General features: G+C 41.9%; 1 protein-coding gene and 1 non-coding gene across 2 annotated transcripts; both read left to right on the top strand.

Moving 5' to 3' along the window:
• Window positions 1–955: 955 nt before the first annotated feature.
• LOC118491016 lies at window positions 956–1,062 on the top strand. The gene has a single exon (XR_004890241.1). It is a non-coding gene; the product is annotated as a small nucleolar RNA R71 (small nucleolar RNA).
• Window positions 1,063–4,876: 3,814 nt separating this feature from the next.
• LOC110931336 (uncharacterized mitochondrial protein AtMg00810-like) lies at window positions 4,877–5,328 on the top strand. Its single transcript, XM_022174733.1, has 2 exons — window positions 4,877–5,265; window positions 5,322–5,328. The coding sequence occupies exons 1-2, from the start codon at window positions 4,877–4,879 to the stop codon at window positions 5,326–5,328; spliced, it is 396 nt and encodes a 131-aa protein (XP_022030425.1).
• Window positions 5,329–17,207: the final 11,879 nt, after the last annotated feature.

Raw genomic sequence — 17,207 nt, 5'->3', positions numbered from 1 at the left:
AATTGTTTTAGTAGACTAGCGAATTTTGCGAATTGCTCATTGGTCTTTTGGCGGATTAACCTATCGGGGTACGGAACCGGAGGAGCCTTGGTGGGTTCTGGTGATGGAGGAGAAACTTTCTCTTATTGGGGCGGTGTTGTGATCTCCTCAGTAGGCGGTGGGCCTTCTGCGGGACCCACGGTACGGTTCCGTAGTGTTATGAGATGAACTTGTGGGTATTACTTGGTAATGCGCCTTGCGGTCTCTCAGAGAAATTTTGAGCTAGTTGATTTATTTGTTTTTCGATGTTTTGTATACTAGCTTGTTGATTTCTAAAATTTGATTCTAATTGTAGAAATCTATCCGAGTTTTTCTTTTCAGTGTCGGAGATGAGGCGAGATACAGTATCTTCAAGCCTTTCTCGTCCACCTTGTTGTTGAGGAAAATTTTGTGACTCATTCTTGGTTTTTGAAAGGTTGTTCGTTGATTTAGGTTTTGTTGGTTACTACTATTGCCGGGTTCTCTCCAACCAAGGTTAGGGTGGTTACACCATCCTTGGTTGTAGGTGCCCGTTGGGGGACCCGACGGCCTAGGTCTATTATCAATGTAGTTTACCGACTCTGTTTGATCATCTGTTTCTTTCATACAACTCCAACTTTCATGTGGCCCACCACACCCTTCACAAGCCATAACCGAGACTGTTTTTGTCATTTCTAACTTTTTAATTTTTGAAGAAAGGGCCTCGATTTGGGCTTGTAAAGAAGTGCTTTCATCAACCTTATGGGCGCCCGGGGCAATGGATTTATTGCCTCGGGGAGTGTGCCATTGAAAATTGGTGTGAGCAATTTCCTCAATTTGATTATATATTTCCTGCGGGCGGCGATTACCTAAAAGTCCCCCGGAGCTAGAGTCAAGTGTTTGTCTAGTATGTGGCAACAATCCATTATAGAAAGTGGATACTTGTTGCCACACCGCAAGACCGTGATGAGGACACTTTCGTAATAGCTCCTTGAACCTTTCCCAAGTTTCACATAAGGATTCCCCCTCGTCTTGCGAGTATGTATTAATTTCAGTCATTAATTTAGCCGTTTTAGCGGGAGGGAAATACTTATATAGAAATTTTTGGGCTAGTTCATCCCAAGTGTTTAGCGAACCAACTGGGAGGGTGTTAAGCCAAGCTTTTGCTCGGTCTTTTAGTGAGAATGGAAACATTCGAAGGCGGATGGCGTCATTTGATGCTCCATTGATCCGAAAGGTATCACATATTTCTAAGAAATTAGTGATATGTAGGTGGGGATCCTCGTCCGCAAGCCCATGAAAGGTTGCAGAGTTTTGAAGCATCTGTATCAAATGTGGCCGAAGTTCGAAGTTGTTGGCTTCGACATTCGGTGCATTGATAGCGGCGCCGAGATTACCTATGGTGGGGCGTAGGTAATCCATGAGGGTACGTTGGTCCGCCATTGGAAGTGGGTCCCCCGAAACCTTCTCTTGGTTTTTAGCTTTTAGTCTTTTTCTGAGAAAGCGTTCGGGTTCTTCTAGAGGTTCTTTTATGTCTTTATTAGAACTGGAGCTCATACACTACGTAGAGGTGGCGTCTGGTTCCAAGTCCTGCAACAAAAACAAAAAGAAATGCTGGTCAGAAAGTTCACCACGGCCCCGTGTTCGGTGAGCACGGCCCGTGGTCGGAGTTGCAGCGATTGTTTTCCGGATCCCTGTTACTGGAAAGTTGGACACGGCCCCGTGCTGCACCGACACGGCCCCGTACTCAGCCTTTTGTAACTCGGAAAATAAAAACAGCCAGTACTAATGCTGGGCATGGCCCGTGTCTGACCAGGCACGGCCCGTGCTGAGCTCTGCAGAAACTGAAAAATTTAAGAAAATCAAAAAAAAAAAACTTAAAAAGAAAATAAAAAAAATGATTAGGCCGTTAATTCCGAACCTCCTTAAAATCCTTGTGTCCCCGGCAGCGGCGCCAAAAACTTGATGTGCGTCAGTGTGTATATATATTAGGTATATATTTTAAGCCCTTTTACACTTTTTAGCCAAGTTTTAAATTTATAAAACACGATATTTACTAACACTAAACACACATATGGGCAAGTGCACCCATCGTGGACGTAGTATAGTGTTGGTAAGATACCGAGGTCGTCCAAGGACACAAGAGCTTTTAGTACCGGTTTATCCTCAACGTCTAATCAAACCAAAACGTTAGAAAAAATTTTTAAACTAAGAAAATAAAACTAACTAAAATGCTGAAAATAAAAATAAAAACAGATAGACAAGATGAATCACTTGGATCTGACTCGTGTGTTAGTGTAACCTTTGATTATTTTTGCACTTTTGCACTTATTTAAGAGATTATCTTAGTTATTGTAGTAGGCCCCTCTTTTGAAGGCGACGTTACTCTCAACCCAGTAGTTTGAGTCAGCAAGGATACAATCCTAAAGGGTCGGATTATTGAAAGATAATTAATTAAGTTATTAATGCATAATGTGGTAGGCCCCTCTTTTGAAGGTGACATTACCCTCAGCTAAGTAGTCTGAGTCAGCAGGGATACAGTCCTAAGTAGCTGGGTTAAAGTTTTAATAGTAGTTAACTTATGAGGGGGTCAAAGAGTTTGGACCCCCCGCCATCCAATACCTTTGGGTATTGAAGGAGGTCCTACTAAATTTGACCCAGGTCCCTTGCAGGATCTCTAAACGCTGAACAATGGCAAGACTCTTACCAAACCGTTCCCTTAACCCCCGACCAGGTAGCCAACATACCTCCATATAGACCGTGGAGATATGAATGGTGAAAATCTTTTATTTTATATAGACAGTAAAATAATGCCAAGACACCACGGACAAACGATAAGGAAGAATCACCTTCAACATATGAAACTAGTAATTAAAGTCATTAATACAAAACCAATTAAAAAGTGCAAAAGATTAAAAATAAAAAGTATTACACTAAACACTTGTCTTCACCAAGTGATGTAAGAGACTTAGGCAAACATGGCCTTTGATTGTCAAGAACTCTTACGATCAATCTTGGATCCCGAGACGACTCACACACTCTATGATGGACAATGGATGATGGTGGTGGATGATGATGTTATGGTGGTGGTGGGTGGTGGGTGAAGTGTGAGAGAGGTGGTGTGCCAAGGGATGAGTTGAAATGTCTCCAAGCACTCCTATTTATAGGCTGAACAGAAGCTCGGGCACGGCCCCGTGCCCGCTGGGCACGGCCCCGTGTCCATCCTTGTCTCTCTCCTCATTAATTGTAATTCGCAATTACAATAAATGCGCCTGCAGGAGTCTGACCATGCCCCCGTGTCCACTGGGCACGACCCCGTGGTGGGCAATAGAAGCTTCTAAAAGTTTGTCTTTTCTGCTGCTTCTTGGGCACGGCCCCGTGCTCGCTGAGCATGGGGCGTGTTCAGTCTTCCGTGTCCTTGGTTTTGCTTGGGAAGATGCTGTTGAGGGGTCGGGCATTCCACTTTTGTTCCTTTTCTTGTATTTATGTTAGATTTTGCTGTCTTTTTGCTTCTTTTGTTAATTTGAGCTCATTTAATCCTGAAAATACAAAAGGAAGACAAAAACACACTTTTTCCAACATTAGTACTAAAAAAAGGGTTAGTTTTATGCCATATTTGATATAATTTATATGTTGCATTTTGCGCATATCAGATATTCATCCACACAGAAGGCCTACAGAGTCTACAACAAAAGAACGAAGATGGTGATTGAATCATACTATGTTGACTTTCAAGAAGGAAACTATACCAACACCGGAAGTACTCCTGATTGGTTCTATGATGTGGGTGTGATTTTTAACAACTTTGAAATTCCGGAAGATGCTCCAAACAGAACCCGTTGAAGACACTCAAGTTGAACCACTGTTTGATTCATCAGACATTGGTTTAACTCCATTTACCACCCGTATATCTCCATCAACCGCTGACCCTATTCTTGCTATGAATGAAGCAACTGGTGACACTTTGCCTGAGAACACCCAAGAAAACGGTGCTTCTTCTTCACAGGCGAATGTGGATAAACCAACTCAAGAAGATGATCCAACAGTGATTTATGTGGACGAACACTTCACCAACCTTCCGCAGCAGATTGAGTCTCTGACTAATGCAGGATACAAGACAAATCGAAATCATCCTCTTGAAAACGTCATAGGAGCAGTCGAAGAAGGAGTACGTACACGCGGGCAGTCGTCAAGCATTAACAAAGGTCTCTTTGCAGCTTTTCTTTCGCAATCCGTTCCACGAGACATCGAAGATGCTATTCAAGATGCCAGTTGGGTCCAGGCCATGCAGGAAGAGCTATCTCAATTCTGCAAGCTTAAAGTTTGGGAATTAGTAGATTTACTTGAAGGAAAGTTTCCAATTGGTACTAAATGGGTCTTCCGTAACAAGATGGATGATCGTGGAGTAGTAATCAAGAACAAGGCCAGATTGGTGGTGCAGGGTTTTCGTCAGGAAGAAGGGATTGACTACGAGGAAGTCTAATCTCCAGTTGCACGACTGGAAGCAATCAGAATATTCCTGGCATATGCATCATACAGAAATTTCAAAGTTTTTCAAATGGATGTAAAGAGTGCTTTTCTTTACGGGAAGGAAAAGGAAGAAGTCTACGTATGTCAGCCTCCAGGGTTCGAAGATCCTCATTTTCCAGGTCGCTATTTCAAGTTGGACAAAGCGCTCTATGGTCTTCACCAAGCTCCACGTGCTTGGTACGAGACTTTGTCAACTTACCTGTTAGTGTGTGGGTACACCAGAGGAAAGATTGACATGACTCTCTTCACTAAGAAGATCGGGGAAGATGTAATGCTGGTTCAAATCTACCTCGACGATATCTTTTTTGGGTCGACTAACGAGGCATTGTGTTGAGAATTCGAGATCGTCATGAAGGCAAAATTCGAAATGAGCATGATGGGAGACCTGAATTTCTTTTTAGGGCTGGAAGTGAAGCAAAGGGAGGATGGGATTCTAATTCACCAGGCCAAGTACATTCGGGATATTCTCACGAAGTACAACATGAATGACTGTAAAGTTGCCAGCACCCCATTCGCCTCTCAGACAGCGCTTACTCTAGATCCTCAAGGAAAACCAGTAAACAAATCTTTTTATCGCTCGATGATCGGTTCTCTGATGTACTTGACAGCTAGCAGGCCGGACAATATGTGGGCAGTCTGTCTTTGTGCTCGATTTCAGACAAATCCCAAGGAATCTCACGAAACTGCTGTAAAGCGCATCTTCTGCTATCTCAAAGGAACTCCGAAACTAGGTCTTTGGTATCCTAAAGATAGTAATTTTGATCTTATTACCTATTCTGATAGCGATCATGCAGGTTGTAAAGTAGATCGCAGGTCTGTATCAGGAGGATGTCAATTCTTGGGAAATCGTTTGATCTCATGGCAAAGCAAGAAGCAGACAACAGTGTCCACCTCAACAGCTCAGGCAGAATACACCGCGGCCTACAGTTGCTGTTCACAAGTTCTCTGGATACAAAATCAGTTGTTGGATTATGGAATCAACATCATGAAGACTCCTATATTCATCGACAATGAAGCATGTCTGGGAATTGTGAAGAATCCCGTACACCACTCAAGAACAAAGCACATTGAAATTCGAATTCACGCAATTCGAGATGCCTACGAGAAGGGGTATATTCAAGTGGACTCACGAAAATAAAGATTTTAGGGGGGATATTTTCAGAAAATCCAAAAATAGATGCTTATGTCTGACTCCTGCTAGAGGAAGTGATAGAAAATTTCTAACACTTTGTCATCTCTTGCAAAAACAGAAAACAAAAAGAAATCAGGGTACCAAGCAACGACGTGTCGGTAGATTCAGCAACACCGACGAGTAAACTGCTGTTAGGAAGCAAAACATAACGTCTACACAAGAATTCTGGCTTCTCTCAAGCATTACGCATCTCAGTGGGTAACACGTTGCGGCATATGGCTTAATGGTCTTGAATCTTGCGTTGACAGATTGCCAAAGTCCAAGATTTCGGGTCTTTATATTGGTATTTCATTCGGGGGATATCATAGTTGTTCTTCTGCTGCATCCAGATACATGCTAACCTAGACGCTATGATATCCTTTTAATAATAAGTGCCTTAAAAAAAGGCCAAACCCCTCTCATAATAAGTGCCATATTTGGCCAAAATCCTTCTCATAATAAGTGCCATTTTTGGCCAAAACCTTAGACAGATTAGTTTGGTCACTCTGCTGTACGGAAGTACTAACCTGTTCACCAAACTATCTGTCTTAGCCCTCGATAGTTCTTGGGATCTCTGTTGTACGAAAGTACAGACCTGATCTCCGTTCTATCGTTGAAGAGAATGAAACCAATATACTCACCTGTTATGAGGAATCTTTGTGCATACCTTGATCGCGGGGGTATGTCCTAATGTGGGACTCACGGGCGTAATATCTTTATTCTCAATAGCTTGTGTGGGGGCCATCGAAGACTTGTCAATATTACCAAAAACATGATAAAAGCGCTCTCTGAAGGCATGTTGAAAGAAGGATGCATGGATTTAAGCGGACAAACATACTGGCAGTTTTTCTTGTGCCCTGGTTAGTAAATAATAATAATAAATAAGAAATTGGCAAGTGGCGGCAATATGATCTTTTGCAGGTAAGTCGGCGAGCGATGAATATTTCAAGAAAATCTGCATCAAATGGAACTTCCCAGAGCTGGAAATTTGATGTTCGGAGTCAAAATGGCCCAAATTTTAGCAAGTTTGTGAATATTACGTATTTTAAAATATTTTAATCAAAACTGGGCACATTTTACGAGAAAATTTGAAATCTACGAGCAAAATTAAAAAGTTTTGAAAATATCTCAGGGGCGGCGAAATTAAGATACCAGCGAAATAATTATTTCGCTGGCTATCCAATTTCTTTTATATATATATATATATATATATATATATATATATATATATATATATATATATATATATATATATATATATATATATATATATATATATATATATATATATATATATATATATATATATATATATCCTTCAACCGTCATTTGTTCAAAAATTTCGAAAACAGGTTTATCATCTTTCTCTCTTATCTCTGGACAATCACTCAAAATATTCACAAGTTTGATTTCCGTTTAAAGAATCTCAGGATGGTGAAGAACGTTGAATGGGATAAAACGTTAAAGCATAATCAAAGCGTCAATCTGGAGCAGGTCCCACAGGAATTTGAGGATGCAGCTAGATGGGTTCGATCAAGCAGAATCGGGTACGCGGTCGAGACTGTTGTTAAAGTATACAGAACCCATATTCGAGAATTCTGGGAAAATGCGAATGTAACACCTCGAAATTTTGTGTCCAATAATGTGTTAACACGTGTCATGAGTTTACACGTGGCATTAAATATTAAATAAAGGACTAGAGTTGACAAACCTTGAAAGTATGTAAATTCGAGGGTTATAAATGTCAACAAAGTGTAAATATACTATATAGTAACCCTAAACGATGCTCGTACCTTCAAACGAATAAATCATGGATCGTACGGAGCGAAACGTGGAAGAAAGTGAGAGATTACAAGCTACAGGGGTTAACTGTGTCAACATGTTTAATTATACCTCTGAGTGACCCTTTGACGAACCCGAGGCTTTGTAACAGTAAAATACGCTCACTAGAATATATGATATAAATTCCGCGAAGTTCTGTTTTAAACCGAGAAAGTTATGATCAAATTCGTACGAGAGGGGTTAAAAGCGTCAACAATGAAAGCTAAGGCTTTTCGGATAGTAATTAAACTAACCTGGGACTTAATAATGCGAGTAAAGGTCACGAGGCCCTTAACGGTAAATAATCGAGGGCCAAATCGCAAAGTTACCCCTTCGAAACCGAAAGGTCAGGTTAATGATTACAAAAGATTTGAAAATCTTGGAAATCAGGCCTCAGGCGGCCCGCCTGAGTGAAATAAGCAAGTTAATGCGGGCCGCGAGCCACCTGTGGATACGTTTCCTGACATGAAGATTCAGGCGGCCCGCGTGCATGTAGCCTGAATCTAATGCGGGCCACGTACAAGTCCCTGATGCAGAATTCTTGGACGTACTTGTTGTTTGAAGTTGTGAACGATCATTTGAGCAATAAATGAAGCATGGGCGCCCTCTACATGACCCCTAGCACCCAGGGCCACCTGCTGAACATCCATGATGCCTTGTAGGTTAATGTGTAATGATCTTATGCATGAATTGTTACTATAAAAGGCCATACATTATGCATAAGTGAAACACACCTCAAACCTGCATTCTAAACCATCTCTGGAGCTCTCAAGCACTCTTCTAACATTCTAAGTCGTGCACCAAGCTTTTGTAAGTATGCCAACCCTTTTATGGCTTAGTTTTTGCTTAGTTTAGCTTAAAAGTCAATCCGTCGTAATTAACGATTGACTTTGCGATAAATCACGAATGGTCCAGTGGTTTGTCGAATCAAAGATAGTTATATGATGGTAATCATGTGGGCATTAAACCCCTAAAAGGGCACCCTCTGATTCCCACTCTAACTAGATCCAATGTCGAGTCAAACGTGCTTAGAAAAAGTCAACAGAAATGCCATTTTGCGATTTCTAGCATAATCTGTAATGTAGATGATATGTAACCTATTTGAACACTCATAAAACATGATAATAAGTATATAAACTAGTCTAAGCTTGTTTGATCCGACCATTTTCCGTTTAGACCCGGTTCGGAGCCGAAAGTCGCAAAAGTTTGACTTTTGCATTGACTTCAGTTCTGACCCGTTAAAGTTTTATTTAGATACGCCTTAGGACTCACTTAGGACCAGGTTACAAGATGGTATAACCCTCTGTGACCGGTTCGTTGTTTGTCCGAGTCTTTTACACATTTCCGTTAAATGCTTAAAAGTTGACCGTAACGCCCTTTTTAAATTAAAACGAGAATTTCGGACATGTGAAAGGATCATAACCTTGGTTACTGATTTCTAAGCATGTCCCTAAAATTTCATGTCAATCCAAGATCCAGAATTGGAGTTATGCTAAATAGCGCAAATTGCGAAACTTTAGTAATTAAATAGCGCAATTAGCATAACGCCTATCTAAACCCAGATTTCGACACCAAACCTTTTACTCACTGATGTAAAATAATATTTTGGGATTTTTAAAGATTTTTAATTATTTTTAACCTGCTCATATCCTGTGGTTATGGCAACGGTTCGGTAAATACCGAATATACCCTTTTCGGCCATAACTTGAGTTCTACAAGGTCTTTCGACCCGATTCCAGTTGCTACTGATTTTAAATAATAAATAAAGTATTTTAGACTTTATAAACTGTTCGGGAAACTCAGATTTCCTGTAGAACTCAGAAACCTCTTTTATAATATTTAAAAAGACCGAAATACCCTTACAGGGCATAATGTGAACTTAAACTCGTTACGGGAATTACGAAAGGTATCCTACTGATACCACAACCTCTTTAAGGCATATTGAGTTAGGAAAACAGTGTAGGACTCTTGCGGTTACCCGTTGCGCCTTTTGCGCGCACGGTTCGGCTTATGTAACTAGTTTACATAAATTAGCCGAAACGGGTCAAACCATATTGTTTTGACCCCAAAATCCAGAGTATGATTATCATACCCATATAAAACAAGTCTTCAAACTTGTTGGGTCAAAATCACACTCCATTCACGGTTTTCACCTTTCACGCTATTAAACCGTAACTATACTTTGAAACTGACCGGTCTAAGCTACGGCTAAAATAAAGACCCGTTAGGATTCTAATAGGTTAAATTAAACCTTCGTTCCAGATTAGGGGTCCAGTAAAAGCTATCTGCAATTTATGTCAATTAAGGAACTATACTTGCAAAGGTAAATACTTTTAACTTATTTTCCGTTATACGGGCTTGGGTTACGGTATTTAAAATACCGCTTGGTCGGGCAATTGACCCCAACTCATTAGTAGTTGGGTATTATCAATGTGACCCGTTTAAAAACTTGTTTTGTTGGCTTTACGCCTTTGGGGGCTTAATGACCATGTCCCGGATATCCTTGGCAGCATTTATGAATGGCCACGACCTTGACATCCCGGTGTAGGCGTACACCCGGCATTATGTCCATGACTATAAAAGTGTAGCCGTTGGTTACCCGCCACGGTTTTATGCTATGTGGCGTGTCTATTAAACTTTAACCCGGCACGACCCGGGCGACCGAACGCATAGTAACATGTAATTCTTTAGAAGATTTGATTATAAATTATCCCAAGTTATAAAGAGTTTGTGCCTTGAGCATTTAAACCAATTTTAACAAACATTTTACAAAAGTGTCAGTTGAATGTATTTACCAGTGTAAACTGACGTATTTTCCCTAAAAAGACTAAATGCAGGTACTATGCGAAATTGGCTGGGATTTCTCCTTAGTATCATTAGAAGTCTTGCAAGCTTAAGATGCCTGAAGTCTGTTGAACAATACTTTTGTTATTATTATTAGATCCCCTGTGGATTTTTATTTCAACAATGGTGATACTTTGATATTACACTTAAATGTTGAAATACATTTATCTTTATGCTTCCGCTGTGCATTCATATAATTATGTGGTTTGACTATATTGTTGCCAACTACGTCACGGTAATCCCCACCGGGCCCACCGGTGAGACACGTGGAAATCGGGGTGTGACAGGTTGGTATCAGAGCCAACACTGAGTGAATTAAACACTAACCTTTGTGTTTAATCTCAGTTACACAATTGCACATACTTGAGTCTAGACAAGAACATAGGACAAATTCGAATTGTTATTCCAGTTTGTCTTTTTATTGTTTATTGTTATTTAAAGTTTTGAAAGCAGGAAATATGTCACCTGCAATCAGACGAGGAAGAGGAGGAAGAGGCAGAGGAACGATCATTACTCACAATGATCACGAAGCTGGACCTTCGAACATGCGAGCTCCTTCCAGTACAAGAAGTGAGGAACCACAGATACGAAGAAGAAACCTTTTTGAACCTGCGAGACATTCTACCTCGCATAGCTCAACACCCTCATACCGTCATTCATTTGGACCAGATTCGGAAAATAATCCCAATAACCCTCAACCATCCTTTATACCTCTACAGCGATCGGCTTCGCACCGATCTTATGGCGATCCTTCACCTTTCTTCATAGGACAGTTTAACCCGGCGGATTATGTCCAAGAGCCAATAGGGTATAACCCTCTAGGACCAGAGGATCACTTTTCTGAAGATAATGCAGTGGATATGGACGAGGATACAGATCCCGTCGAGCTTGCACGGGGTACTCCCAACCATCCAATCGAGATTTCTGATAGGTCATCCTTCCATGGAACACCCTATCAAGGTCCCGATAGCTACCAGGCGAGGTTTGACCAATGTAATTGGTACTTTACACCTTCACATCATTACTCGCCTCATGATCAACAGCAACAACAGGATCCTTCTGAGGATTCGCGGTTCGTGGCCGTTACGCCACCACCACCGCCACCGGTTCAACCAGTAATTCCAGATCCGCCAAGGTGAAGAAGATCAGGCGCACGGATGTCTACCCGAGGAGGGGAATTTCATTTCAGCACCCCTCGCCACTCGAGTTCTAGTCACTTTCCGTCAGTACCTGAAGAAGAACCACAATTAGGGGAACCTTCTGGTCACCCTGCAGAGGTGTATTTTGCACCAGTTGCACCACCTCCGCCACCATTCGGATATGACAATCCGATACCAGCGTACGGCGCTTCCACGGCATACAATCCGTTTGAGCAGCCGACTCACACGCACTACAACTATAACTATGATGCCGATCCATATGTGGTAGCGGCAAATTATAATGCCCTCCATGGAACCTCTTGGAGACCAGATTACTCAGCTCATGGGTATCCAATACCTCCTAGACCTCCGGTTCAGCAACCGTCGCAGCAGCCACGTTTTTCTCCACCGGAGCAAGAAGAAATACTCCACCGTTTAAACCGTGTGGAACGAGACTTCGAACAAGAACGCAAGAGTAATCGTGGATTTCTCAAGGGCCTAGCCAACCTGCTGAAACGAAGGAAGAAACGAGACCATTAGTCTCCTTATGTAATGTTGTATTTGCAATTTAGTCCCTGCGTGGACATTTATCGTATTTCAGTCCCTACGTGGACTTATCTTTTAGTCCCTGTGCGGACATCTATCTTGTATTTGGTCCCTGCGTGGACTTGTTTTGCTATAAACCTCTGCGTAGGTAGTTATTTATTTAAAAGTCCCGTTTAGGGCAGTGTGTAATCATATTTGAAATCTATGGAATGTTATGTTATAAATTTCATTTTTGTTATTATAATATATATGAAATAAATCAAAAATCATTCCTTTTAAATTTAAATCTGCCTAAATAAAGAATCTTATGTGTGAAACCTAGCCAGGTGTCTTTATAAGATCCGGCCAAGATGGTAAGACCTGATTAAAAGATTCAGATTTCCTGTTAACCTCTGTAATCATGTTAACGTTCATGGCAGATGTGATTCGTTAAAAATCGCACGAGTCATTCTTATATAAGAATCCTTCTAAGGATTCCAAAGCCCAAATTAATGATTTATAAATCATGGGTTAAATCGTCAATAAAGATGATCACTTATTAAAACATCCATTAGTGATGTCGTGCCTACGGGCCAAACTTATAAACATCCATTAGTGATGTAGTGCCTACGGGCCGAATTATTAAGTATCCATTAGTGATGTAGTGCCTACGGGCCGAATTATTAAGCATCCATTAGTGATGTAGTGCCTATGGGCCATAATTATTGTCATATAAGACAAAAGACAGTGGTGGTCTATGACTCCCTGTCAGAAAGGGTAAAAGGACTACGGTTCGAACCTTCATACCTTGATTCTCTGTAATCTCGGCTAATATTATAAAAAAAACGTCCTCGTGACTAGCCTTTTATGCCACTAGCAATATTGTTTGTAATTAGGATAAGTTATATTCAAATCCTAAATAAAAGTGAGTAACAAACTAACCAGATATGGTCTCTGTTTACCATGGTTAATGAATTGCCATAAAAGACAATTCCATAATAAACTCCTAAATAAAATTTTCGTTATCTTCTGTAACAGATTCAAGTTACCATGGCTGAGCCTCGTGGAGAAAATAGCCACTCGAAAGAAGACGAATATGATAATGCCCAAGTTCATTTGACGGGCGCAGAATTAAAAGCTCTTGTCGACAATGCTGTTAAGGCAGCTCTGGATCGACAATACGAGGAGTATACTGAATCTCGGAGCAGAACCATATCCAAACCACACTCGAAGCCGAAAACCCACTCAAAATCTCACAGCAAACCACCGTCTAAGCCCAAAAAGGACGATGATAATCACTCGTCCAATGAAAACAGTGTCCGTAAAGAGAGAGTGTATACTGATGCGTCTCGCGCCAGGGGCTGTACCTACAAGTACTTTGTATCATGCAAACCCCGAGACTTCACTGGGGAGAAAGGCGCAGTTGATTGTATGACGTGGCTTGACGAGATGGACACCGTGGTGGACATCAGCGGCTATGCAGAAAGAGACGTGGTAAAGTTTGTGTCTCAATCATTCAAGGGCGAGGCCCTGGCTTGGTGGAGGTCGTTGGTTCAGGCCTCAGGAAAGGCTATTCTATACAGCATGACATGGGAGGAATTCGTTTCTCTCATCAAGGAGAATTACTGCCCTTAACATGAGGTTGAAAAGATAGAGACTGACTTCCTGTCATTGGTGATGGCAAACCTTGACTGCCAAGCTTACCTAATGAGCTTCAACACGATGTCCCGGTTGGTTTCGTATCTGGTAACCCCGAAGCCAAAGAGAATCGCTCGTTTCATCGGTGTGTTAGCCCCCGAAATAAAGGCAAGCGTGAAGGCCTCTCGGCCAGCGACCTTTCGATCTGTAGCCGATATATCTTTGTCCCTTACTCTGGATGCGGTCCGACAAAGATCGCTAAGGAACAAAGAAGCTGAAAAGAGAAAGCGTGAAGATGAAACTTCACGGAGGTCGAGCAAGAAACACCGTGGAAACGGTGATAACAAGAGGGGGTTGGAGTCAAGGAAGGATGGGCAACAGTCTGGTGAGAAGCCCAAGTGTAAAAACTGCAAGAGACATCACTTTGGAAAGTGTAGGCTCGAATCCAACTCTCAGACTCAGTCGAAGTCGTATGCTTGCGGGTTGTGCAAGTCCAAGGACCACAAGACCGTGGATTGCAAGAAGATAAAAGATGCAACCTGCTATAACTGCAACGAGAAGGGGCACATTAAAAGCAACTGCCCTAAGTATGCCAAGAAGCCTGAAGAGGCCAAGAAGAACAATGCTAGAGTCTTCAGGATGGAAGCGAAAGAAGCAGTGCTGGATGATAACGTGATCACAGGTACTTTTCTCGTAAATGATATCTTTGCAAGAGTACTTTTTGATTCGGGCGCTGATAAGTCTTTCGTAGATCATAAATTTTGCAAATTGCTGAATATACCTGTCAAAACCTTAAATGTGAATTACGAGGTAGAGCTAGCAGATGGCACCATAGAAACCGTCTCCACTATGTTAGATGGATGTGTGATATCCATTAAGAACCACTCTTTTTCTCTATCTCTACTTCCCTTTAAATTGGCCGGTTTTGACCTAGTGTTGGGTATGGACTGGTTATCCCACAACCAGGCCCAAATCGTCTGCAACAGAAAGCAAGTGGTGATAAAGACTCCGTCTGGTGAATCGCTTACCATTCGAGGAGATACCTAGTACGGATTGCTTGAGCAAGTGACTATGCTCAAGGCTTCAAAATGTCTTAAGAAGGGTTGTGTCATCTACATGGCACAGGTGATCATTGAAGAGCCTAAACCGAAGATAGAAGACATTCCCGTCATTTCGGAATATCCAGAAGTTTTCCCTGAAGATCTACCTGGTTTGCCACCAGATAGGCAAGTGGAATTCAGGATCGATATCATCCCTGGAGCAGCACCTATTGCTAGAGCACCTTACAGGCTAGCACCGACCGAAATGAAGGAGTTAAGGACCCAGCTGGATGAACTGCTAGCTAAAGGTTTCATCAAACCCAGTTCGTCTCCCTAGGGAGCACCTGTCCTGTTTGTTAAGAAGATGGACGGATCGATGCGTCTGTGCATCGATTATCGCGAGCTTAATAAGGTCACGATAAAGAATAGATATCCCTTGCCAAGGATCGACGATTTGTTCGATCAGTTACAAGGGGAAAATTACTTTTCGAAGATTGACTTGAGGCCAGGCTACCATCAACTGAAAGTCAGAGATGAAGACGTACATAAAACCGCATTTAGGACTCGTTACGGTCACTACGAGTTCCTAGTGATGCCTTTTGGGCTCACAAATGCACCGGCTGCATTCATGGATCTCATGAATCGCGTCTGCAAGCCGTACTTAGATAAATTCGTCATCGTTTTCATCGACGACATTCTTATCTACTCTAAGAACCAAGCTGACCATGAGAAACACCTTCGCTGTATTCTCAAACTTCTACATCATGAGAAACTCTATGCCAAATTCTCTAATTGCGAATTTTGGCTTCGAGAAGTCCAATTTCCAGGACACGTTGTCAGCGAGCGTGGTATCCAGGTGGATCCCGCTAAAGTAGAAGCCGTAATGAATTGGCAAGAGCCAAAGACGCCTACAGAGATTCGTAGTTTCCTGGGGTTAGCAGGATACTACAGGCGATTCATTGAAAACTTTTCAAGGATTGCTGCGCCTTTAACTTCTTTAACCAAGAAGAAAGTAAAGTTCGTTTGGGGCCCTAAGCAGCAAGAGTCCTTTGACATTCTAAAGCAAAAGCTGAGCAACGCTCCTGTGCTGACATTACCTGAAGGTGCCGAAGAGTTCGTAGTTTACTGCTACGCGTCACACACTGGCATGGGATGTGTGCTCATGCAGAAAGGCAAAGTCATTGCCTATGCTTCGAGACAGTTAAAGGTGCACGAGAAGAATTACACCACCCATGACTTGGAGCTGGGTGTCGTTGTATTCGCACTAAAACTGTGGAGGCATTACCTGTATGGTATCAAGTTTGTGATCTATTCGGATCATAAGAGCCTTCAACACCTGTTTAATCAGAAGGAGTTAAACATGAGGCAACGCCGTTGGATGGAAACTTTAAATGATTATGATTGTGAAATCAGATATCATCCCGGCAAGGCGAATGTAGTCGCTGATGCCCTGAGTAGGAAGGAAAGGGTGAAACCCATCCGAATCAATGCCAAGAGCATTGAAGTGAAGAATAATTTAATTGAAAGGGTGTTAGCTGCACAGAGAGAAGCTGTGTTGGAAGCTAACTATCCTAAAGAAAAGTTAGGAGTAACTGAGGAGCAGTTAACTCTTAGCAAAGACGGAATTTTAAGATTAAACGGACAAATATGGGTTCCAATTTACGGAGGACTAAGAGATGTCATTCTCCAGGAAGCCCATAGTTCTAAATACTCCGTTCATCCTGGAGCTGAAAAGATGTATCAGGATCTAAAGGCAAATTATTGGTGGATAGGCTTGAAAAAGTCTGTAGCCGCTTATGTAGCCAAATGCTTGACTTGTGCGCAAGTCAAAGCTGAGCATCAAAAGCCGTCTGGCTTGCTACAACAGCCTGAACTTCCCGAATGGAAGTGGGAATGTGTAACTATGGATTTTATTACCAAGTTACCCAAGACAAGGAAAGGAAATGACACAATATGGGTTATAGTCGATAGACTGACTAAGTCAGCTCATTTCTTACCCGTCAAGGAAACTTATAGCTCCGACATGTTAGACCAGTTATACGTTGAAAAGATTGTAGCCTTACATGGCATACCTGTGTCTATTATCTCTGACAGAGATACTAGATACACGTCTCATTTCTGGAAAAGCTTCCAGCAATCTTTGGGCACACATTTGAATTTTAGTACGGCTTACCATCCTCAGACAGACGGTCAGAGTGAGCGTACTATTCAAACGTTGGAAGACATGCTACGTGCATGTGCTATCGATTTGGGTGGTAGTTGGGATAAGAACCTACCATTAATCGAATTCTCCTACAACAATAGCTACCATACCAGCATAAAGGCTGCGCCTTTCGAGGCATTATACGGTAGAAAGTGTAGATCGCCTGTTTGTTGGGCGGAAGTTGGAGATGTTCAATTATCAGGACCGGAGATAGTCTTCGAGACGACGGACAAGATTGTCCAGATTCGAGACCGTCTCAAAGCTGCCCGAGATAGGCAGAAAAGTTACGCGGATCCAAG

This window comes from Helianthus annuus, chromosome 3 (genome assembly GCF_002127325.2).
Source record: "Helianthus annuus cultivar XRQ/B chromosome 3, HanXRQr2.0-SUNRISE, whole genome shotgun sequence".
Taxonomy (NCBI): domain Eukaryota; kingdom Viridiplantae; phylum Streptophyta; class Magnoliopsida; order Asterales; family Asteraceae; genus Helianthus; species Helianthus annuus.
The sequence above is the reverse complement of the archived record's forward strand: the minus strand, read 5'-3'. Positions and strand labels throughout refer to the sequence as shown.

Excerpts from the sequence above, each read along its gene's own strand:
- LOC110931336 (XM_022174733.1), top strand. The coding sequence starts at position 4,877 with ATGAAGGCAAAATTCGAAATGAGCATGATGGGAGACCTGAATTTCTTT.